Source organism: Poecilia latipinna, unplaced genomic scaffold, assembly GCF_001443285.1.
Source record: "Poecilia latipinna isolate Pla-1442-1.1 unplaced genomic scaffold, P_latipinna-1.0 Scaffold413, whole genome shotgun sequence".
Taxonomy (NCBI): Eukaryota; Metazoa; Chordata; class Actinopteri; order Cyprinodontiformes; family Poeciliidae; genus Poecilia; species Poecilia latipinna.
In genome coordinates, this window is record NW_015113029.1 from 158,360 (window position 1) to 184,321 (window position 25,962).

The 25,962-nt window shown below is 40.1% G+C and overlaps 1 protein-coding gene across 2 annotated transcripts; it reads right to left on the reverse strand.

Moving 5' to 3' along the window:
• Positions 1-200: 200 nt before the first annotated feature.
• Positions 201-25,233, reverse strand: LOC106950641 (protocadherin alpha-C2-like). 2 transcript variants are annotated; one of them, XM_015037646.1, is made up of 4 exons: positions 22,404-25,232; positions 20,954-21,012; positions 14,049-14,134; positions 201-4,261 (listed from the first exon to the last, which is right to left on the reverse strand). In XM_015037646.1, the coding sequence occupies exons 1-4, from the start codon at positions 24,945-24,947 to the stop codon at positions 3,948-3,950; spliced, it is 3,003 nt and encodes a 1,000-aa protein (XP_014893132.1). In that variant the 5' UTR covers positions 24,948-25,232; the 3' UTR covers positions 201-3,947. The 2 variants fall into 2 exon arrangements, with proteins under 2 accessions (XP_014893132.1, XP_014893133.1); XM_015037647.1 differs by having other exon boundaries at positions 4,175-4,261; positions 13,993-14,134; positions 22,404-25,233.
• Between the last annotated feature and the right edge of the window lie 729 nt (positions 25,234-25,962).

Sequence of the window (25,962 nt, forward strand, 5' to 3'; positions counted from 1 at the left end):
ACAATGATTAGCAGGTGTACAAAAAAGTCATGAACAGATCTGTACGGACACAGTTGACCGGTTTGAGCCAGTCACAGCTCCCGCACCCAGCGACTGAGGAACATTCACTATACACAAGCAGAGAATACATCAATTTTATCGTTATTTTTTTTACAACATTTTATGTTTTTATATACATTTTTTTGAAAAACTTTTTTCACTTTTTTTATTTTTTATTTTTTTTTTACTGAGCAACAGACAGATATGCAGGATGAGTAAATGGTTCTATTTCACATCGGTGTTTGTTTGATCGTTACAAAGCTCAACACAAGTTTAAGGATAGATTTTCTTAGCTATGAAAATCGTACGGGTAAAAACATAAAAAAGAAAAAAAAAAAAAGAAAAAAAAAGGCCTTTCATAATATAACACAACAGCATCATGTATATCTAGTAGATTGAAGTTGTTTCCAGCGGGATAAAAATGTGATTCTTCTAGGTTTTTCCACAATTTACTGTTTGCAATAGAGTGACTTTATGAACCGGATGTGTGTTTACTCAGATGGATGGATGGATGGATGGATGGATGCGAGACTTTCAACATGGGTGTATTTTCTAGTATCGGATCTATATGTATTCCAATACACATTGGAGAAGAAAAGAAAAAAAAAAACATATCTATGTATATATAGTATCTATATAGAATCTGTTTCCTTTGCTTACAACATGCAAACAGCCACTTGGTGATCTGACAGCACAGAAGTACGTCTGCAGAAAGTCGCAGAGGGGGCAGGAATCGGGGAGAATGGGAGGGATCGGGCCGTATAGCAGCACCTACGTACATACCCCAATGGTGATTGGCAATACGATGGTCTAAAGAAAGGAACACTGAGGTGAAATTTTCCGGCGCTTTTTAATCATTTTTTGTCCTGATGCCTACTGCTTCGAACAGTCTGGCCAACAGTGGTTCACATTTCACCGTTCAAGTTTGGTACTTGACATGGCACTTCCGGGCAACCTTGTTTCAGCAAAAAGCAATAAAGCAATAATAACAACAGTAGGAATAATAGCAGAATTTCTTTCTTTTTCTTTCTTTTTTTTTTTTTTTTAACATGACCACCAATGACTGCACAACAAAACAGTTTCACCCGCAGTTAGTTTGAACCCCCTCCCCCAACTCCCAGCCCCATCTCTAATTGAATCAAAACCTTAGTCCGTTTCCATTAGCGACGAACTGTGCTTCACCCTCTTTGTAAGTGATTTGAGTCGACCCAAGTTGATCGGCTCTTACCGAGGAACTCCAACGTCTTTGCTCGCACAAAAGTAGCCCAGTGATTTTGCTTTCCGTTGCTACTGGACCGAGGCGTTTTGCTCCCCTCCGTCTCCTCTTTATGGCCTCTCCATCACATCCAGAAGAGCATAATCTGAGGTCCTGCTAACCCGTCAGGCGTCTTCACTATGCCAAGCTTAGGAACCCGTGCAAGAGGCAACAGAGCTGCCAACAACGAACAGTCAGAAGGTGAGAGTCGCCAGCAGACCGCCCAAGCTCGCTTTGAGCTGACGCCGAACCCAAGGGAAGGGAAGGGGCGGTAAATGCGAGCGTGTTGCGTTGTATTCCTGCGTCGCTATGTGTGGCTATATGAATATACACAAATGTTATACGCTGTTACAACTGCACAGTTCACTGGAGGAGGGCGACTCGAAAGAGGCCAAACCGTGTAGATCTGAGGAGTCGCGGGAGGAAACAGGCAGCGGGGGCAAGCAAATCCTACAAGCACTGAAGCAGTCGAGGCAGTGGTGCAGAACTTGAAGAACAACTACTTAACATTCAAAGACAGAAGCGGAGGGATCGGGGCTTGAACGGAAATGAAGCGACAAGCAACCTTTCTGCTTCTGAGCCGTATAATACACTCTTTTATTAAGCACTGGCCTTCAGTTCTTTAGCTTCCGGGAAGTAGTGTGGGTTCTTGGTTTGAGCTTGGTTTTTCTTTTATGTGTCCTGTTTGGTAGACAGTGTTTGTTGTTTTTTTTTTCTATGTGTGAGGCAAGATGAGTCTGAATTTTAGTTTGAGTGGGTGTATTATTAAGACCATATTGAGCCTTGCCATGTTTTAAGAGGAAAGTTTGGAGGCCGTCCACATCGGCTGCATGTAGGTTCCCTAGTTATTTCCAATTCCCGCTTGACAAGCAATAATACCACAACAATCTGATTCAGCGTTACCCTATGGAACAACTATATAATTAGGCAAGCAATAAAGCAAGTGCAAATGATACATAATCACACAACTGCACTCACGAACAGTAAAGTAGCATTTTTTTCCCTTTTTTGTTTGCAAACAGCACATTTTCGCATTAGCAATTTAGCAAAAACCCTTAGGTGTGCGTTTCTATGTTTCTGTCCATTTTCTACAGATTATCTTTCACTGTCGACCAGCTAAAGGTCAGCATTTTGTTTATTTTTCCTTAGAATCTGGCAAAATATTATTGTTTTGACAATTAGCTTAAGAGGCTGTGTTTAAGCCAAAAATAATAATAAAAAAAATAATTAATTTGAAATGCTGGCTCTGAAGTATCTCGTCTATTTTTTAAATTTGTTAAAAATACAACAGGGGCAAAATGTTTATGTAACAAAACGTGAAAAACGCTCAACTCCTTGTAGCAAAAAATTCACCTGAAATAAATTTCAGTCTTAATGCCACCAAGGTGGCATATGGATCTTATTAGTGACAGTCGATGTCTATCCCACTCATTCCATAATGTATTGGGAGCACTGTGCTGCCACCTAGGGGTTGGAGGTATACCCATTAATCCCTGATGTTATTCATTTTCAGACTATAGTTCATTTAGCATAAGCTTGAAAGGGAAAAAAAAATTATTAACTGTAAATAATTTTAAGGCAGTAAACCCACAAGCTCTGCTCACTTCTGGGAGTTTTGAGACTAAGCACGTCTAACAGTCCAAAGAAGAAAAGACATAAATAAAACAAATATGATAAAAATCACAGCAGCTTTGGGAAATTGTTAGCAAAGAATAATTGGCAGAGAATGGACAAAAACAGTTCTGTTATCTTTTAACCATTATACTATTTCCCCATCAGTCTAGTCGCATATATCGGTTTCAACAATTACCATAGCAACATATTGCTATTGCTGACAAAATACTCATAAAACTAACTCTGTACAATCAATTTCAATAACTTACTAATTCCAAATGAACTAGGAGTTATGAAGCCCCTTGTTTATAAACTAACCTGGGGACAAACTCGCGGGACAGCTACTGCGACCCGATGCAGGTCTTCAGCCCGTCCAATGTGCTGTTCCATTAAGACACAGCTCTGTCAAAGCGTGCTCCAGCTACTCTCATCCACCTCGTTCTCTCAAAGGTGTTTATTTCATGAAAGATACATAGGAAATAGTAGAACTTTTTGCTTTTTTTTCTCTTTCCTTTTTTTTTTTTTACAAAAGACTTCATGTTCTGAATTCCTATAAGCCCTCTGTAATACTGAAGGCGAAAGCTTCAACTTCAATCGTTTTGTTAGTTTCCGATTGGCTTTCGCTTCACGTTGGCTTGGCAAGAAATAAGAGCGCCGGAGACGTTGACATCAGCTGCTTCAGCTGACAGTGGTCGGATACAAATGGAGCGCCATCTACGGCGCATTTCTGTTGTCAAATGTACAAAGCAGATAGCGGCTTGGGGGGAGTGGATGGTAAATCACAGGAAGGCTACGCTAACGAATAAATTGGTTTTCGTTTCAATTTGGTCCAGCCTTTTGGATTAGGAGTATTTGTTGTTCAGTTAACGCGAGAGCCAAGGCTGATCAAACGAGCCTTTGGCCACTGTACAAGGTCTATGCAAACATGGCACAAGGGAGACCCCTTGGTTATATTGTGCATTTGGTTTATTTTTCTGGCTCTGAAACTGGTACGGTAGATTAACTGGGTAGCTCTGCTTTTTGGTCACCTCCTTCTCCTCTAATCATCCCCGCTGTCATCCTTCCCCTTATCCTTCTTGTCCTTCTTGTCTTTCTTCTTCTTCTTCTTCTTCTTGGCCTCGTCCTTCTTGCCGAAGCTTATGAAGTCGCCCTTGTCGTCCACAGGGCCCGGGTCATGGCGGATGGAGATGATGGCTGGCGATCCGGGGATGATGAAGGCCTCTGGTGGAATCTCTCCAGGTTTCAGAGGCTGAGGAGGGATGTAGCCTTGTCCAGCGCCGTATCGGAAGTGCCAGCTGTTGCTGTTGACTCCAGCCCCCACCGGGGGAGAGAGCTCCCCACCGCCCTCTCCATCTAAAAAAAACAAACAAACAAACAAACAAAAAAACGTAATAAAAATGAAAGATGTTAAATGTGAGTAAACATTTGAACTGCCTGTTTTATCAATGAAATCTGCTGGACATCTGTGTGTGAAAGTTCATGAAACATGTCACCGCAATAAATACGATGCCTTAGTTTCCAGCTAATGGGCAGAAAATTCAGAAAAAAACGCAAACCATATCCTAAAATTAAATGATAAAATAAATACAAATGTAAATCCCATTTGTCATATAATAAACTACAATTAGAAAACCAAACTTGTTCCTTCCCCCCCCACACACACACACTTTAAGCTAGCCTTGAGAGAGTTGTTGTGACAACTGTCTCAAAGAATGACCTTCTGAGTAATTAATATTTTATAATTTTCAAGTTCTTTTTGACAAGCTACAAATTCCAGTGATTTAAGACTGTTTTGAACAGTGACACTGTGTTAGCAACTGTTAGCGAGTGCTGAATTAAGGGAAAAGTGGTTTGCCCAGAAGTAGCTGAAATGTGCGCTGAGTTAAAGCAAGGATTCTGAATCCTTGCTTTACTCCGTCTGTGTCTTGTGAGCTAGAGCTATTATTTTTAGAGGCCTTAGAGGCTGTTCTGTTTTGGTTAGTAGAAAGGGCAGATAATAATCTTATTAAATTCTGGCAGCACAATATTTCTTGTGAAAGTGGCAAAAACACTTTCAAGTTACTGTTATGGTCAAAGGTAATATTTATGGCTTCTGCATGTGAAGGTGAGTGCTTTAAGCTTGGCACCCTTTATCAATATTTTAGAAACAAGAAGTAGTTCTTGAGTTTTTGTCTGGATTTATTACCGAGTCAGATAATAAAGGCTGCACAAACTGGTTAACACCACTTGGCTACTTATGTCATTTTTGTTTGTATGACTGCATACCTATAGCTGATTAGTTATTATTTAATAGATTATTTAAAACTTGGTATCTTTTGAAACCTGTATCTTCTAGAAAAAAAAAATGGACTAATAGTTTACCCCCAAAATATGGTAGAAAATCTTTTCTCAATCTCATGAATGAAATATTGTCTATTTTCTTGTGCTGGGACGTATAATCATACTTCAAGATAACCATTGTTAAAACAGAGGCAGCTGGTTGAAAATCAATGTAAGCTAAGATCTGATGACGTATCTTCATCATATTCAAGTTATTCTTTAAGATTTTTCTGATTTCAACCAGATTTTTGTCCTTGAAGAAACAAGAAACAAACAAAAAAAAGAAACTAAAACAAATAATCATCCAGCTTGAAAACTGTTTGATTTGTCAGTGTGATATTTTGAAGCATTTTCAACTTTCAGACTCAAGAAGCGGAAATATCTCACCTCCCACATTCCATTCTTTTAGCTTCATAAAAAAGATAAAAAATACTCAAATTAACCACATAGTTTCTTTTAACAACTTAGTGCTTTTGTCACAATAACAGGAAATAAAGCAGGTGCAGAGTTGAGAGTTAAAGTTGTACTAAAAACAAAAGTACTAATAGTAATAAATTCAAACGGACACGTGTACATGCTCCCTCCTGGCGGTCAGTCTTTGCCCTAAGTGGACGAGTTCATGTATCTTGAGATCGTGTTCATGAAGCTGGACTAGGTGTGGAGATTTTACTGGAACTTCAGCTCTTTGGAAGAGTTCATCGAGTTCACGGCGCCCTCTCACCTCAATAGAAACAACACTTTATCCATTTATAAGCTTGAAGCAAAATCACACAGCACACAGTCTTACAATATTAATAACTCATCATATTTAGGTCGAGTCTATCTAAAAAAAAAGTGCTCTGTGGTGGCTATCAGCACACAACTTCGTCTGGTGAAATACGGCTGCACTATTTGAGTTCCTTAAATCTGACAACTAGTTGTTTCTATGTTTGAGAGGTCTACTTCAAATGAATAAAAAAGCTCTATACAGCCTTATATTTGGTAACTGCATTTTGTCCTTAAGATACTTAGACTAACCATGCATGAATAGAATATTGTTAACCAGAATACAGTTTTGTAAGATACATTTTGTGATATATGAAACATCAAAGACACATTTTAAAACACTTTTTTTTTTTTTTGGGTTTTATGACGGCCTTGGAATCGGCTCTGTTTAATTTATTTACTAAGTTTTACTACTTGAACTACAGTTTGTTATTAGAAGTCACAGCAGTGAGTGATTATTTTTAGAACTGCAATTTGGCCCAGATGACTAAAAGCAAGGTAAGGCAAGGTAATAACCAAGAGAGCTTTTTAATGTGCCAGCGTGATTGGGGTTTTTGTGTTCAGATGATGCCAGCTACATAATCCCACCACGTAGGAGGCCAGTGACAGGGATTCACAGCCTCTAATGCAAAAAAAAGAAACGAACCCAGCTGGCAAGCCCAGAAAAAAAAAATCCTATTTTGAAGGAAACAAATAATAATAATAAAATATACCTGTTGGAGTCAAAAGGTCAGAGTGAAATGCAAAGGGGTTATTAGATAAGATGAAAAGAGAGAGAACTCATGAGAGCGAGGCAGTCAGGAGGGATGGGGGTGGGAGGGTTTTGCAGACATGGTGCTCTCAGGCCCACACCAGTTCCCTCAGCGCTGACCTACTTTCAGTCTGGATTTTTATTTAGATCAAACATGAGCCATTGCAAAAAGCTTCTTCTTTTTTTTTTTTTTGTTTTTTTTTTGTTCCTTTGTAGGCTATTTATGACATTGCTGGAGTGCTGAAATTGTTTTTAGCCACCGTCCCTCCAGGACAAACACTATTTAAAAAAAAAAAATCTGCTATGTCCGTGTGCATGTCCTCGCATTAAATCGCCTCAGCAACAGGAGGAATATCATGCGCTGGCTACAAAAAGAGCGGACGATACGGACACGATTGCACAAGTCAATAGGTTGCCCTGCGTAACTGCCACGTTTAGCCATTCAATGAAGAGCTGGGCCCGTCACAGAGAGACCTGTGGCAAGATATTGAGCCACAACTCACTGCAAATTGATTATATCGCCCCCTAAAATGCAATGATGGAAGCAATTGATGTTTCCAGATTAAGAGAGGGGAAGAGTTATTGTTTGATGCAGCGACGTAGCATTGTGGCTGCACCGCAAGGACGAAAAAGAGACAACAAATTTATATTTCAAGGCATTAAATTAATTGCAAGAAAATGAGAAGACATTAAAAAAAAAAAAAAAAAAAAAAAAACATTAATTTACATGTACCGGTTAATTTTTAAATCACATTTGTCTTGTGTTTTTGCAATTCCCGTAAAAGTAAAAGTAAAAATAAGCATGTTAACTGGCCAGTGTGATTGAGGTAATTTGATGGATCAACCATTTCATGTCTCATGTCATTATAAGCAGACTCATCGCCGTAATGCCTTAATGACGTCTGTTTCTGAGGATTATGAAATTTGAGAGCATGGTCTGTTCGTCTGCACTTAATCTGGGCATTAAACCCAGCAAAACACAGCGGCGTTTGGAAGTCCTATTTAAATGGCATCCATGGTGAGCGGGAACAGATTACATCTGTGGCTGACCACAAACATTATTAAAATAAACATCAGATTACGATCTGGAAAATACCAGAAGGCAATTGGAATTTAAAAAGAAAAAGATATGTGTAGAGTTGGGCTGCTTACATATAATAATGAAGCTATACTGAAGTTAGTGCAAGTTAGGTTTTGAAAACTGCTAATATTTCCCACTCTACAGTTCATAAGGTATAGTAGGCCACTGCAGGTTTGCTATGTGAGCAGATAGCTTGACTAATTAATGAGCTAAAGTCAGCTTGTTATACTAAATCTTGAATTACAATATGCAGAGCAGAAAAAGAAAAAAAAAAGTATAATTCTGCAGGATAAGCAGTTGAAAACAACTGGCAGCTTTAATGTGATGATAATTGTTACTTTAAGTTTAATATTTAATGCATTTTAGCAGAGGCACAAACATTGGTTGCTTTTGTGTTTTACATAAAAGTGATTAGATCATGTTATACTTTCTTTTTTTGTTTTACACTTCTGTACTTGACATTAGGTTACCAGGTCACCAGGCCATGTCTCAAATTAAATGAAAAACTGCTTTTAGTGATAAAATCTTACAAGTAGATCACCATATATGTACAATGTGCATTTATATCTTCTACTGGTTATCGTGTTTAATTTTTTAAGAGCTGTAATACTGACATTACGATTTCTACTTTTTACCCTAGACATGCAATAGCTCCCACTCTCAAGTGAACAAAGGTAGCGACTTAGCGTTTACTTCTCTGCAATAGTGCCAAATATTACACTCAGTGCAGGTGTTGCATCAAAATCTGCTGATGAATTCACGGCTTGTGAAAAGTCTGTCACTGGAGCTGCAGTATGCAATAGTCAATTAACTAAACAATTTTCCTCTCTGAAACTACTAATATTGATGAAACATATACATGTTTTATGCAGTTTACAGTTAGCTTTTGGTTACACTACAGTAGATTTTCTTGGCTTAAATCTTTTCTGGTGTCATGGGGATTATTCATTAACACGAGGATATAATTTACAATAGATAAAAATGAGAGTAGTGCATTTGGGTGGACAATTATACATAGGTTGTCACCCACAAAGTACACTTGGTGAAAATGTGTAAACACTGTTCAAGCACATTTGTCTTTTATTATAGTAGCACACTAAAAAATGTAGACCAAAAAAGAAGGTTGGCGGCACAGTATTTTGCTACTCATTGGTACTAATTTGTAGATCTTATTCTATTTGTAGAGGTTTCAAAGAGTTGTAATCAACTTAAAAGTAAGCCTCCCTCACATTTATCTCAACAGCAAATTTTAGCTCCAATAATTGAGTCACCAGTGAAAAACAAAACACAGAAATCACAAGGATCAAAGGGTCTCTTTTAGACATTTATCTAAACTTGCAAATGCAGTGAGTGGACAGGTGGCAGGTCAAAAGCACTCTCTAACAAAGAAAAGTACTTATTTTATATAAAATTCCTCATAACACATGCGAAGGATGGTTTTCTGTTTCTGCAAAAAACCCCAAAGATAGAACAAACGCCTCTTTATCTCGAAAACCCTTCGTCTCACTACATGAAAATAACTTATGAACTCCACGTACCATGAAGGTTTCGATATGCATGTTCCTCTTCAATATGGCAAGTTATTCTGAAACCAATTTCAAGTTATTCTGAAAACAAAAAACACTTTATTTCTAAATATACCCGAGTAAAATTTTGGCTTTTAAACAGATCATGCTCCTGCCATAATGAATTCATTTAATGTAAGGATTAGTAGATGTCCTGATCAGGTTTGACAGTAAATGTGAGCAGAGCCACATGAGCAGCTGTGATTTAATAAGACATGGGAAAACAAAAAGGAAAAAAAAAAAAAATTAAAGGAAAAAAAAAAAAAAAAAAAAAAAAATAGAAACAAGCTTCGGTTTGGCAAACTCCATTTTATGTGCAGGATTCTGACATTTCCCCCCCACATGTGGGTCTTGGCACAGGCAAGATATTAATCCTTAAACCGATCCTTTGGGGAACGTTTGTCATCAGCCAGGTAGGATTTTGCTGGATTGCCAGGGTGGAAGGGATAACCATTAAGCTGGAAAATAAGGTTGTCACCAAAGACGCTCTATCAAGAGCATATTTCATGATAGATTATAACCAGACGGCACTTTTCTGTGCTGAATTTTGATCCATCGACACAGACGCCAGAAATGAAATTTAAAATGGGTTCAGCTAAGTTAGCTGCTTTGTGCTGGAACAACACTGGATAACCTATTGATGTTTTTGCCCTTTTCTACACTTCAACATTCAGGATAAAAAACAATTAAATAAATAATAATAGTCAAGTTAAGAAGGTCATATATAACACTGGATGTTTTCTGTAGATTTTCTTGTCTTGATATGAATTAGTTTGTGACCATTTTGTCTTTGTAATATAATTTATTTATTGGCTCAGTATATTGAGCACAGTATATTCAATCGGTACATGAATATTATAATATGGTTTTAATTACAAATTTTTGAAAATTGAGTCGGTAAGCAACATATTTCATTAAATTGAGGTAAATAAGTTTTCACTCTTTCCTACTCCTTTACAAACAGAAACGTAGTGGTAAAACAAATTTTGTTGCTCTTGGTTATGTGTGCACGTGTTTTCTCTGTCCTACTGATTGCTTATTTTCTCAAATAAGTCAAATCAAATCTCTTGAAGATCTAATTTTTAAGAGAATCCTTCAAAGACATTCAGAAAGCCAGCTTAACTTTCGCATAGGACCACTTCCTAAAGATTCCAAGAAAGTCCGGCTCCTTGGAAGTGTGCGCTATCAGAAACAGAGGGGTGGTTCGAAATTCTTACACAGCACTGCAGATCTAATCAAGTATTGTTGCAGTACCTTGGGAGACCCCAGAGCTTCTCGGGTTGCCATGACAAATCCTCATCCCGGACATTGTTAATTAGGATACTGATAATAATCAGAGCTATTCCTCTGTGTCCGTGCGTGTGTGTGAGCAGGTCATGGTCCAGATTGGTACAATTATCTGTGCTGCTGCCGCTTCTCTGACACATCTCGAAAAATTTCCAGAGATAAGCCTATTTCAGCATATGATGAGCTGAAATGGATTATTGTGTAACTGCTGGTAAGCAGGTCAAGCACACCTCCTTGTGAGGGTTGTTGCCATGACACCTGAGGAGGATGTAAGAAGCCTCATTTCCTGATGTCCTACATATTAAGAAAAAAAAAATTAGGCTACTTTAATTTCAGTCTTGACACAGCTCCGTTTTCAAGTGAATCCCCTCAAGAGGTCACGCATGAACGGGAACGTGCTTCATACATATCCGAGGCGAGACAGACCTAAATAAGCCCCGGTTCTCCACAGAGAATCGTCTCAACTTCCCATTCTTTCCGCCTAATATCACACCGGCTGAGTTTCCTTCCTCGTTCTGTTCCCACTCCTGTCTGCGAAAAAATTCCATCCAGAGATACACCCGGTTGCGATGGAAACTGCCTTCACCCTCTCCCCACTGATGGTGGGTGCGGCTGCTGCAGCAATCTCTCAGTTAGACAGTGCGTTGCCAGGCAACAAGTCACATGCCGTTACCTAGCAACAACACCACTGCAGGAACCTGACAATCCTCTTAACCTTTCTCTTCCTCCATCCCCCCGCACCTCGCTTTTTTCTTTTTTCCCCCTCATACGCCTCCTTTGCTCTTTCTCTTTCGAAACTGCTTTTAATGGATCTCTGTCTCTTTCACCCCCGATATTTGATAAGAGCTCGCCTCTCCCTCTGGCATGAAACAAATGTCTCCCTCATCCGAGCCAAGGATCGCTTTTATAAAATATGAATTTAAGGGATGCTGCACTTCGGCGCACAGCGGCACGCTGGACAAGTTCATCATTGCAGAAGATTAACTGTAGATATGATATTGTAGCCGCTCCAGAAGACGAAAATGTCACACACACAAAAAAAGTCTGATCCTCTGCTAAAAGTATGTCATTGCCTGAGCTCTAAAAATATCGCCAAATCCAACAAAGCAAGCTGAAATATTATCTACTAAACACAATATTCCATATTCTTAAAAGCACCTATTCTTAGAAAAAAACGAACATACACACACACATATATATATATATATATATATATATATATATATATATATATATATATATATATACATATATATATCTGTCATCTGTCACCGACTGTCATGCTACCCTTCACCTTGAAATCTCCAAGCCTGTTCAAGTTCCTGCAGCCGGACAGAAAATCAATGAATGGAAGCTCAGCTGAAGGGAAGGGAGCACTGCGCAGCGTCGCAACAATTCACAAAACATATTCCAGTCATTTATTTATTTATTTATTTTTTTGCCACTTTCAACATCTTGTAGTAGTACAGATGGTCTTAGTCATTAGCTCAAAGGCATACGGTTCCGCAAATGATGCAACACTCTGCAGGTCGATTCTGGGGCCAAATGTCTTTCCCTGCAAAAAGGAAAAAAAAAAAGCAGTTTGGCCGTGTTGTTGCACCAGAGGCAGAGATAAAAGAGGGAAGACGGGCAGCAAAGAAACCAGGCTGGCAATCGAATGCAGGGCGGATTCATCTAGAACTGTTCGGTCTCCTCACGTGAGGCTCTTGCTTTCTCCAGCGTGCCACACAGCGCACCGTAGTTAGTGATTTTTGAATTGTAGCAGTCGAGCAGAACCTCGGAGTTGTACTTAAGCTCGGCAGTTCACTTTATTGACCAAGATTGGGAGCTTGTTAGCGCATGCATCCAGACGGTCTATTTTCCCAAGGATCCCACAGGCGAAGCTGCTGCCACCGGACTTAAGGCCGCAGCGCATTTCATGCAAAGCGCTGAAATCGGTACAGCACTCTGTGCAAAGTGTCGTCTGATTGGTCAGAAGTTTGTTGGACAACGACGTTGATATTTCGTTTCAACCGGTCCGCTTCCACTTTCTGACTGATGAAGACTGAAGTGCATTTGTACTTTTCTCCACTAAATAACTCCTATAAAACCAAGTCGGGTGAATGGTGAACTTGGAACAGGATGCGTTGTTATTATTATTATTATTTTATTTATTTGTTTAGCATACTTCATGTTGTCAGACAGGTTCAACATGAATGAATCCACGATTCTACAAGTCAGGCCAGGTCTGGGTGTGGCCAGAGAACAAGATGGGAAATGAGGCTTCCAACACTGGTTTGGATAGTTTTTTTTTTTTTTTTTCTGAACACTTCATCTTTCTTTACAGTTTGTCTGATATTAACATTTGTTTAATCATATGAATCATATAGCTTAAAAAAAAAAAAAAAAAAATTGAGAAAAAAAATCAAAAATGGGGCCAAATACTTTTTTCCACTGGACTGAAAGATGCAGAACCTCACTCCAAAAATCCTCCACCGCTCCTTAAAAGTCGAAATGTATCTTCAATGTTGCATCCGACTCAGAACAAGTGATTTCCAGCTGAAAATAAGTGCATTTGTTAAGCAGCGGCTCACAGTGCCGCCGGCTGCTTTTAAGGGAGGAAGCTGTTGTTTATCTGCGTCTCTCCATGAGCACCTTGGGCATTTGGCATCTCACCTAAGATCTGCATCAACATCAGCTTGGAGCTCAAGCTGATGCAGACATCCAATCAATAATTCTGTGGAATAACCCGTAAAATCAAAGCAAAGTTTCATCTTCCACATTAGAGCCAATTCACAGCTGAACATATTCCTGTTTAAGGACGTGGTATCGTTTTCTGTTGCAAGTTTCATGGAGCTACTGTTTTTCCCTGCAGTGTTGCCCCAGATAAAGGTTATTAAAGAAGAAGACTGACATTTTGCAGCGTTCACTCATCCATATAAATGCTGAGAGTTAGATAAAAAGAACCGCTCCTTCGTGTGTGTGTAATGCTTGATTAGGCTGGTAGCTTGGCTTCGAGATCGAAAACTTATCGCGGCAACTCTGGCCATTAATCCAAGAAATTAATAAAACCCAATTTGTAAAGTTTCACGCTTTCTTTACTTACTTGAATCTAATTAGTGATTTTTTTTTCTTGGATATTTATCTGCTAAACCTGCAAGATTTTTTTTTTTTGTTTTTCGTTTTTTTTTTTTTTTCTAAAGGAAGCATTGCAATATTTTAAATTAAAGATGCGTTTACCTAAACACCTCTTAGAATCTAGGATTCAGGTTGCTGAAATATGTTGAATATATATATTTGTTCTTTTCTTTTCTCCCATATTTGCAGCAGAGATTACCTCAAGTCAGGTCCTGTTTTACATCGCCTTCTGATTACTGCAGTGCTGCCACTCACCTGCAGCACTGGATACAGTCGGCCAGTTCTGCACCAGCATCCCTTGGGCACCCTGCATCACCGAAGACTCCTCCATGTGGACAGAACTAGAAGACAGATCAAACATCCAAACAATCATTTGGCAAATTAGATTTTTTTTGTGTGTGTGTGTGTACATGCTTGCGTGTGTGTGTGTTTCTGTAACACACTGATTTTGATCTACATGGGTCTAAAGTAAGTGAACATATTGTAAAAGCGTTACATTTATTTCAGAAATGAATTCAGACAATGAAATTAATTTTCTATACAGACAGATTACATACAGAACGATGTATTCCAAAAGGTAATTGAGAAAACTCAATAGTAATAAGAACATCCCATGATATGGTTAAAAAAGGACTTTAAATATATAAATGTGTGGCTAGGGGAAAAAGTAAGATTTGTGTGCAGCACTGCACAGTATGTCCACTCGGTTCTTGGTCAGGAATCATTTTTGCATGAGTTACTGCATCAAGGCAGAATGGAAGAGATCAGCTGGTGGCGTTCAGGAAGTCCAGGTTGTTTATTAGGCTGGTGTCTATTATCGCCCTCTTTAGTGTGAGCCATATACTCTCTATGGTGTTTAGGTTGAGGTCAATGCTGTCTAGTCAGGCACAGTGACATCATGAACATTATACTAGATATTGGTCGTTTCAGCACTGTGGACAGGTGCCAAGTCGGGTTGCTGGGAAACCGAATCAGCATTTCCAAAAAGCCGGTCAATAGCAACAAGTTAGGTTGGCCGTCGCCTTCCTGTGTAATTCCGCTTGAAACAAATTTCACTTCCAGCATAATCTGCTTTCTTGGTTTCACTCGGATCGTCTCTGGTCGATCTTTGACCGAGCCAATCGGCGAACACAAAGAGAAGCTGCGAACTAATGACGTTGATTTTCTGTCAGCCTGCAGTTTAAGCAACGGGAGCGGAGGAAGCGAAGAAAGTCGTTCAGTTGGTGTTCGCCACGCTTCCAAATATTGAATTGACATCAACAGCCACGTCCTTCTAATCGGCACTTCTCCCTCCGCAGTGAGGGACGGTTGTTTACAGCATAGGCAAACGTTAGCAATTGGGTAAAATTTAAAACCTCGACCAAAGTCCACGCCTCCAGGAAACAATCGTTTCTCGCAACAGCCGAGAACCCAGACGCCATGTGAAGCAAATAGTAGGACAAAGGTCTGGTTTTTCCCAGGCTAGAAAGAAGAACGGCATGCTAGAATTTCCTGGTAGATTCCAACACTGACTCCAGACATGATAAAACGCAGTGAACCATAACAATTAGATGACGTCTCGCCCCCAAATCATCAATGACTGTGGAAAGCTCGTAATAAGCTGAAGTAAACTCTTATTTTATGCCTGTGCAGTCTTCCTCCAGACTCTGGTACCCCATTTTTCCCCACTTAATTTATACTATCACCTCCAAAATGTCTGGCTAGGGAGCGGCTCATTCAAGGAAAGCAAGCTGTAGTCAGTGTCCTGGCGGCTGGACTGCAGGGATTCACTTTGAACAGTTTGTTTGTTTCAGTAACTCACAAAGTGAAACAAATTAGCTAACTTAATTAAACACAAATTGATTTTTTAAGGCCGTCTTCTAAGCATGATTATTTTCTCTACGCAACGATTCTGCTTAGAATATTACATAAAGATGAATAAAAAAACAATCTATAAATCTGGGCATAACGAAAAGCATGCTTAAGCCTGCTGAAAGATTGTTATTTTCAAAAGATACTTTTAATCTGAAAAACAGGACTCACTGGGATATTCAAATTTTATGAGAAACTGAGTTACTGGTTTTCATCACTCGGCAGCAAACAATCTTTAAAATATTTCACGCTGTGTTTGAATAAACTATATAATACACGACTTGTCCTTGAGTCAAATGAATTACATAAATCAGCTCTTTAATGATATTTTAATTTACTGGGAAATTGTATTTTTGTCAGCTTAGGTTTTTCTTCCCTTCTGGCTCTGCGTTACAGAAAGCTTTTCCTCTGAGCATTTAATGCTTATATTAGCACCCAGTTCCACACATTTCCATAAGAACAGCGGGGTGCACTAATGGAAAGAAGCAGATAAAAGTCAAACCGCTGTTGATGCTTGCTAAAACAGATTTGCTAGGGAGTTTGCGAAAGCTCCAGCGAAAGCACTTAAACTTTTAACTCCGTTCTCGGAACATTTATTTTTCACTGAGACTGTCCAATATAGAAGTTGAACATTTTCTTTTGACAGCATCAAATAAAAAGTGCATTTATTGATTATCTTATATGCGGCCAGTCTATGTACCAATTGAGTGAAGCCTGCAAAGTGACTGGTCAATATAATTCTTGTATAATTCTGTGTTTTTGGGTTTTGTTTTGTCCTCCACCCCCCACCCCGAATTTATCGTATTACTATCAGGGCTGACTTTGGGGAGCACTAACAATTCTACCGCTGTAAAAATAGAAAAGCATTTTGCACTTCTGAAGAATCAATTTCACTGTTTAACGACAGACTTTCAGTGGGTGGAAATGTCTCAAATAGCTTCCTAAGTTGATGGGCAACGACTTCTCTTCAGTCAGTAGTGATGTCTTTTCTACTTGGCATTGTGTTAACGTGCTTCAGACTAGCTAATTATTGTAAGTCCTGCTTGTACAGAACTGGTCACACTTGCTAATAATCAATAGCATCCTCAGCCACTATTGATTTTTTTATAACCTACGGAAAAAGGCAAAGAGTTTCTTGTTTTGTTTTTTTTTTAACTCCCCGATTATCTATTTGTTAGACTTTGCTACTGTTTGATAAATAATACCATCTATTTGGTGTTTTCTGCATGCATGAGATGAATAATTTTAGAACCTGATAAAGTGAATGGGTTCTCATAGGTAAAACTCCAACAATAACTTTATGTTAAAATTAAAACAACGTACCTACGGGTACATCACCCAAAGCAGAAATGAAAATGTCTCTCAGATTTATGACACGTACAGTAAAGTATTTCAATATTTCCTCGTCATGTTGATGATTATGAACTCCATGCAGAAAGACGCCCAGGTAACGGTGCAAATAAAAATTTAGAGTTTCTTGTTGAGTACATGTGTTTATTAATTTATCTAAAATGGACAATCAGTAGCTCCAGCTACTACTACGTCAAACCTAAACCCATTGTGTGTATATACATTGCTATGTATGCACAAATAAAGTAATTAACCGTATGAAAGTGTTGAATGGATGCATACGGACAGGTGTGACTGTTGGTCAGTAACGTTGGAGCAACCATGCAGAGTGCAGAGTGGCACGTCCACGCCCGTGTCGGGGTCAAAGGTTAATGCGAGCCATGTCTGCGCCTGCATACGTTACAAGCGTTGTCATTTGAAGAGATGGCAGCGGCAAATTGCAGAGATGATTTATGTTAATCCATGTCGTGTTTCTGCGGCTCGGTGGCAGCGTCCGCGTTCTGATCTCCTGCTCGCCATAAAAAATTAACACTAATAGCCAATTAAGTCAACCTTAGATGGAGCAGATGATGGGACAAGCGAGCGGTAAGCACAGATAGCATGAAATTAGGAGAATTTTGCACAAAGCGTGGGGATGGTGGAAGGGAGACTCATTAGTTCCTGATGTTCCAGCTGTCCTCATTTCCAAATGAAGAAGCTCTTAATTTCATGTTGCTATGGAACTTTAACCATTTTAAAATTCGACTCCGGTTGTTTTAATGTTTTGATGTTTTGTTTTTTTTTGAAGGCTGAACTAGTTTGAGTAAAAAACTTGAGTCAAGAGTCTTTATCCAGTCCTGTTTTAATGCAATTTTAATATTCCGCTTGTTATTGTGTGTGGAATATGTATTTAATTTAGTAATTAGGACTTATGAGAACTTAATAGAAGACATAGTTCACATAAGTTCAAACTGCCCCCTGAGAGATGCACACATATGCATGGAGGGGAGGCTTTAAAGCAGAAATTGATGCATGTGTGCATCTCATAATCTGAGAAAGGTCATCATCAGCGCATTTCGTCCTTCATGCTTCCTGCGTAAAGGCTGAAAGGGGCGGTGGGAGGGGGAGCGACACTCTGAATGTTGATGACCTATATAGTGCTACACTGCAGAGGAAGATGGTTACTGGATCCACAGTCGGAGCTGCTCAGACTTTTTTCTCTCCATCGGACGAGGACAGAGGTTCAAACAAACTCTGAGGCGTACCCAGAAACGGTTACTGAAAGTGAGGAGGGGCGGGGGTTGGGGGGTGGGGGAGCTGAGCAGCAAAATGATGCTGCTGTGCCGTTGTTTCAATTTGAGCAGGAACGTGTCCAAAAAGAATCTAGCTTCAACAGTAGAATACCCATATTGGTTGGTTAAACCAGGTGAATCAGCAAAAGCAATAAACTATTATTGATAGATTGCTGTGGCACCATGCAGTTACTTATACCACTGAGACACTAAGGCTTATCTGACTTCTAGTTAAATTTTGTGGGAAAACACAATATGAAAATAATGTTCTGACATTGTCTTACTATGCATGTGACAGGGGAACATGGAACTCAATCATCAGATAAGACACTCTACAGCAAAGTTCAACTACGTGAAAGGCCTTTGTGTCATTCCTACAGAAACGATGCAACTGTAACCCAAATATCACAGCAATAGCCCGATAATAATATTATTTAATATCATGGTTAGTTGGCTGCATTGATGGAGATTCCTTCAGACAGACAGCATGACCTACTTTCTGATTAGTTGGTTGCAATCAAGTAATAAATACAGGACCATTTCGGGGAACTCGTTCCATTCTCAGAAGATCGATTGGTTTTAAAATGTAATAAATGTGCCTGTTTTGATGCAAAAGAACACTGTGAATTCCACACTCCTGATCCCAATACTGAGGCACCGTTCAGAACGGAAGCAAATTAAAAACAATGTGATGTGACAGGCCTGGATGGTCTTTTATTATCTCATTTAGGACTGAGATGACAAGATAGGAAACTCCTTTTGTATGTTTTCTTCTAAAAAAAAAAAAAAATCTTTCAGCCGTCAACGGCCTTGCACCTTTTCATATCTCAATTTCATACCTCTACCTACGTAATGTTAATTTGTTCCTTTCGACTTCCAGTTTGTACCTCCATGCAGAGCATTTTGCTCAGTTCATTTTTCTTTGCAGCTTAGTATTGCCATAAATTACAGGGATAGATAGAAAATTTTAAAAATGATGTATAGCTTGATTTAACTATGCATTTTATCTTTCTGAATAGTTTTTGTTCCCTTTACAATGTTATTATTTATTTATTCATTATTTAGGCCAGTTGACTCATGAATTATGATAGGTTAAGCCCTCTGATCCGACCCTTCAGTTCTAAGCGGCCTTCTGCTGCAGAAATTATTTACACACAGCCACATTTTTATTTAATTTTTTTTTTACAATAAACTATAAGCATATTCTGAAAGATTACTTCCATCTATTGGCTACAAAAGTGGGCAAAAAACATTCTCCTGGCGATAATGAATCGCTTTTGACTATGTAGTTAATTTTCCGTGCTTTTGTACAAATACTTTGAGTAATTTCCTACTTCAATTCCCAACAGCTTATCCCCAAATGTAGTACTCTTCAGCAGAGCCAAACACGCTCTGCTCCGCATAGGTCATTTCTGAGTTCATAACTTGATTTATTCAGTGTTTTAAGTACAAGGGGCCTCTATCATTTAATAATGTGTCTGATGTTCTGATCCTTATTGGCTTCGCTGCATTACCTCCCCATTCGGCTCTGCTTTGACTTCTTCTGTGGATGCAACGCTGCATGTTGCTTTTTCAAAAGTAGCTTGTGGTAATAATATAGTGATATTGTTGATACTATCTTTTGCCATTAAGTGTGCTCAGTAAAGTGAGTATTTCATATAGATCAATGTCAGTATTGAACTCTACTGGGTTGTTGCGCTTCATCAACAAATATCCCATGTTATGGTGCCGCCACTTGCACATTTTTGCAATGGTGCCTTCAGTTTGCACACTTTTTTCTGCCACACACAACACTTTGCGTGTTGATCAAAAAGTTTTTTTTTGTTTTTTTTTTTGTTTTTTTTTCATCTGACCAGAGCTTCTTCCTTGACATGTTTGCCTCGTCCCCTAATTGGCTGGTGGCAGACTGGAAACAGCTCTTCTTTCATTTTTGTTAGTTTCACATTAAACAGATTTTCTATAAAGCTTTTTATAATAAGCCACTTTTTATATGAAGTGCGGAAGTATAATTACTTGCCGTGTTAACCGGTTCTTTCACTTGAGCTCTGGATCACTGAAGTTCCTCAAAAGTAACCATGCTCCTGCTGGTTGTTTTCCGTATGCTCACCTGGCCTGGCCTTGATGGCAACCACTTTGTTTGGTTTGAAACCATGTCATGATAAAGCTTTGGATGTTATTTTATAACATAACCAAGCTTTAAACTTTATCCTTGACCTGTCTGCTATGTCCTTGAGACATGTGAAAATGTTCAAGGGGTACCTTAGCAAATTACTCTTTGTAAGCCTTCACTGAAGTAGAACCTGAAGCTAAAAGGACTGCAAATGTTGTTGCATTTATTTTTTGCACTTTACCTCAAAATTGCCAGTTCTGAGATAGGTTCCTGCCTTGTTATTCCTAATAAAGGAATGTAATAATCATCTTTAATGCATCAATCTGGTATCTAAAGACCAATTGTTCTTCAGTACCAAACATTGTATCCTGCATACATTTCTTGCTTTTACATTTACAAACTAGAATCCTTGTCACTATCGCTGAACTTCTTTTGAGACAATGTTCAGAATGCATTCATAAGTTCACTTGCACAAACTATGCACTTGCATAATAATGGGACTATGACAAAAATCTCAAAAAAGACATAACAGCTGAAGAGAACATAAAAAGTTGGAGGGGATAAAAAAAAATGCTTACCTCTGCACCCCTGCTCTCAAAGACGCAGAGTATCGCCAGTCAGCATTCGGGGCCTTTGGCTGAGAGATTGAGAGAAAGAGGGGAAGAGAAGAGAAGCAAAAAATGGAAAGAACACAGAAAAAGAGAGAGATAGAGAGAGAGACAGGGAGGGTAGAGAGTGAGTTTAATTTGATCTCATACTGCGCACAGGCAGGCTGGGCCATGGCTTCATCAATTATTTACGATGCACATCCCAGGTCAGGATGTGGTAGGAGGCTGCACTTGTGTCCACACACATGCACACGCATTAGCATACATACACGCATATTTTAAACATGTTTGCCACTCAAAGCCAATATGACAAGCTTTTTTGACAGACCGTTACTTAATCTTGTTCAAACGTGAAAGCTGGAAGGGTTTGGCCGTGTCCCTGAGTGCTCATGTGTTTTATTAGACTAATGTGTGTGTGGGTTTATGTGTAACTCGAGTTAATATGTGATGAAACTGTTCTGAAAGCTGGAAGATCCCAGAAGATGTCCCGTGCAGTTGAGACCAAGAATGCAAGAAACTTTATTGCCAAAACAGTTCAATTCCGCAACATTATTGGGTAATATTCCAATACTGGTTTGCTATGCTTGGCATAGGTGGCATGTAGTTTACGTGTTGGTCAATGAAGGGAACTTATTGGTTCATCTTGCCCATTTAGATCTAATAAACAACTAACTGGTTTCATTACATGAGAATTACGGAAGTGAAAAAGGGCTAAGTGGAAATTTGGGGCAATTTCAATAAATGTCTATCTTACAATCAGTCGGACCAGATATTTTGGTAAAATTAAAATGCTAAAGCCAGTTTTATTAGAAATCTGGTGAATGGATGTGACTCAGCTCAATTCAGATGGAGTCTCTTGTTCAGGGCTCTGCTAAATCTTTTAAATATAATGGATTCTAACATCCCACGTCTGTACAAATCAGGTAAAACTCTATGAAGCGTGATCAGGGTGTTTAACTCTACTACACCATAACTGCGTATTTTACCCTCTGGCAAGCGGTCACACTCAGAAATGGTTGAGACACTAATAAAAGGCAAAACATTGCTGTTTTTTTTTCTGAAGGTGTAGATTTTATGTCAACCTCAAAGTCTGAAGCACAAATCTCTGAATCATCAGGAAAAACACTGGTCCCCTGCAAAGCATCAGGAGTGACACTAATTCAGAATGAGTGCTGAGCTCGGCATGGCTGTGTGACTGCACATTACAAAGTGGGAGGTGAATGAAAGCAGTGAAGTCTACGGGGAAGGATCAAACTTGACATAAAAGAATGACATCTTACTGGTGAAGAACACAGACCCATTGAATGTAGTCATACTGCCCTCACAAAACATTTCCTGTTTTCATTGAGCAGCGACATGGAAACGCAGAACACAAACCTAATATGTACAATTACATTTAGTATAATATAAACTGACCCACCTCTGGGCATATCTGAAGTGAGGCGTCAGGCATACTCAGTCTCCTTACAAATCCACTTCCACTAGTGAAGAAACGGTCAGCGCCACTACCCCAGGTGCCGCTGATAGGCCGGCCCGTGTTGTAGAACATGAAGGTGTCGCTGCCAGAGGTGGCGGTCAAGCAGGTCTTGTAGCAGTACGTTTTTGTCAGGGAACCATTCCCACGCACCTCAATGTAATGAGGTTCCACTTTGAGGTCTCTTCGAAGCACAACGTTGTTATTAGGCTGTCCTGGGGCCCCTGCACCTCCTCCCCCGCCTGCACTGACACTGCTGCTCCCGCCATCTGGAGGAGGCTTCTGTGACCCACAGCAAGGGGAGCATGAACCTGGCTGTGAGCAGTAGGCATGGCAGCGGACAATGGCGAGCACCACCACAGTGACCAGGAATACAAACGTTGTGGCACTCAAAGCCACAATAAGGTACAGAGTCACATTTGACAGAAACCATGTGGTATGAGGTCGCATGACTTTCTTGGTATCAGGTGCCACTTTCGGTGCCACCTCCATGACTGCCACATTGATGGTGGCCGTAGAGGAGAGAATCGGCTCACCGTGGTCTTTCACCACAACTGTTAGAGCAAAAGAAGTGGAGTTGTCCTCCAGGATCCTTCGAGTGGTCCGGATCTCTCCGGTGTGCTCGTGCACTTTGAAAAGGTCCAGGTCAGTGGCAGTCTCCAGCACGTAGACCAGCCAAGCGTTCGGACCAGCATCTGCATCATATGCCACCACTTTTGTCACTAAGGCACCAGGCTCTGCATTCTTTTGTACCGTCTCTAGGGAGCGTGTCCCATTGCCAGCAGGACTGACTATCAGTGGAGCATGGTCATTCTGATCCATTATATAGATGTAGACAGTAGCAACTCTGCTGAGCGGAGGAATGCCCCCATCCTGGGCTTTGACCTGGAAATGAAACTCTCTCAGTGACTCATAGTCGAAGGCTCGCAGGGCATAAGCCTCCCCTGTATCGGCCTTCACAGACACATATGAGGTGACAGGAATGCCGTGGTTGTTGTCATTGAGCACTGTGTAGGTGATGCGTGCGTTCTCCTTGATGTCTGCATCTTGAGCTTTCACAGTACACAAAGAGGCCCCGTGGGCATTGTTCTCAGTCACATATACTGTGTACGAAGTCTGCTCAAAGCGTGGCGGGTTGTCATTAACGTCTGCCACATCCACCTGTATGGTCTTCTGGGAAGATAAGGGAGGGTTTCCTCCGTCCGTGGCACTCAGAGTGACATTGTAGGCATCAGTGGTCTCGCGGTCCAGGAAGGCTGAGGTAACCAGGGTGTAGTAGTTTCTGAATGACTTGATCTTGAATGGAAGGCCTGCTGGGATCTCTAAGGTCACCTGCTTGTTAGTGCCGGAGTCTCGATCAGTGACACTAATGAGGGCCACTACTGTGTCTGCACGGGCGTCCTCCCTCACAGGGCTCGAGAGAGATGACAGGACTATCTGAGGGACATTGTCATTCACATCCACAACCTCTACAACCACCTTACAGTGGGCTGCAACTGCACCTGGGCCCTTATCCATTGCCTGGATGTACATCTCATAAGAGTTGGTCTCCTCATAGTCGACGTTGCTCCTCACTCTTATTTCACCTGTATTGGTGTCCATGCTGAACATCTGTCTGACTCTCTCTGGAGTGTAGCTGCTGAAAGAGTAATAAACCTCTCCATTTGTGCCTTCATCCAAGTCAGTCGCATTCAGTTTTATCACGAGGGTATCTTTGGGGGAGTTTTCTAACAGTTTCACCTTGTACACCGAGTTGTCGAACACCGGAACGTTGTCGTTTGAGTCCAGGACCCGGATGTTGATTTTGGCCATCCCTGTTTTTTCAGGTATTCCACCATCTACAGCACTTAGAATTAACTGGTGGTAAGGCGTCTGCTCGCGATCAAGGGGCTTTTTGAGCACTAGCTCTATGTGCTTTGTGTTGATTGAAGGTTTGTTTGACACCAGCGCGAAATTCTCGTTTGTGCTGAGCTGATACATGCGGACAGAATTGGACCCAATATCTGGATCTTGAGCGTTTTCAATTGGGTAACGGGAACCTGGCATAGCAGACTCTGTTATTTCCAGTTGATACTCGTCTCTGGGGAACTGCGGCGCATTGTCATTTGCATCCACAATCTCCACCTCGACGTGGTGCACCTCTGTGGGGTTTTCTACCATCACCTCCAGATTAATGAGGCAGGTGCTAGACAAATCACACAGCGCCTCTCTGTCGATCCTGTCATTGACGAGCAGTTTCCCATTTTTGGGATTGACAATCACGTAGCGCTTCCCGCTGTTGGAGGTTAACTTGATTTTTCGGGTGGAGAGCCTTCGAATATCCAGCCCCAAATCGTGCGCCAGATCACCTACCAGAGCTCCGTTTTCCAGTTCTTCTGTGATCGAATACCGCAGCTGTCCAAACCCAAGGCCACAAAATAAGGAAAACAGCACGAAATAATAAAAAGGCACATTCCTCCCTGTCCAGTTGCATGTCCCCGTCACAGCCATGGCAAGCTCACAGGATCCGCAGACGGATTAAACGCACCCTTCCGCCTTTTTTGCTTGCAGTATCTCGCATCCCAGCACCTCATGAAGGTGGGCTAATTGGTCTCCCGGTGAATGAAACAGGAGCGGCTCATCCATCGCGTTGCCCAGCTGAAATCAATGCTCCACGGAGCACCCATATTTTTCCTTTGTCCGTGATGCGTTTTTTTTCCCTTCTCCTCTCTCCAATGCGCGTTGCTGACGGGTGTGTTTCCCAGCCGCTGGAGCTGTGAGACCGTCAAGATTGATGAAACATGCAAGCGCACAACCGGAAACGAAAGCGTTAGATTTCAAAGTAAAATTATTATTATTATTATTATTATTATTATTATTATTATTATTATTATTATTATTGAGATTTAACATGATTGTCTGTTAAATATTCCAAGAAACCCCATTTCTACTTTTTTCTAAGGGGAAAAAAAAAATAATATGATTTATTTTTTTTAAAAGTTATAAATATATATATTTTTGCAGCTGAAAAAATATACAGGCAGTTTCCAGGCCCAAATTTAGAAAAACAAGGCCACCTGTTCTTAAGTGTCATATCCATTTATGTTTACTAACACGTCTTAACAACGCAGTTAAGCAGTTTTCTGCGCATAGTTCACCCAAAATGAATTCTTCCTAAAAGGTTCTTCATACCACATCATTAGTTAGAGATTTATGCTTCTTCTTTCATGCAAAAAAGTCATCCAAAACAGAGAAAACGCTTAGAATTTATTCATTTTTTTAATTTTTATTTTTGTATTATTATTTTGCTGGAGGGAAGAGTGGAGATGGAGAAGTCTGTTTAAACATCTAAGGTGATATGTGCGATGCATGAACTGAGATGCACTTTTGATTTGGACTCTGTTTATCGTAGGGTAGTGATATGAGATAAAGGCGAACAATTATTTTCAAACTTAAAAAAAATGTAATAGGGTTACGCTGATAAAACAAGAGACGGGTTTCTAACAATTTGTGCAAGCGCAGACTG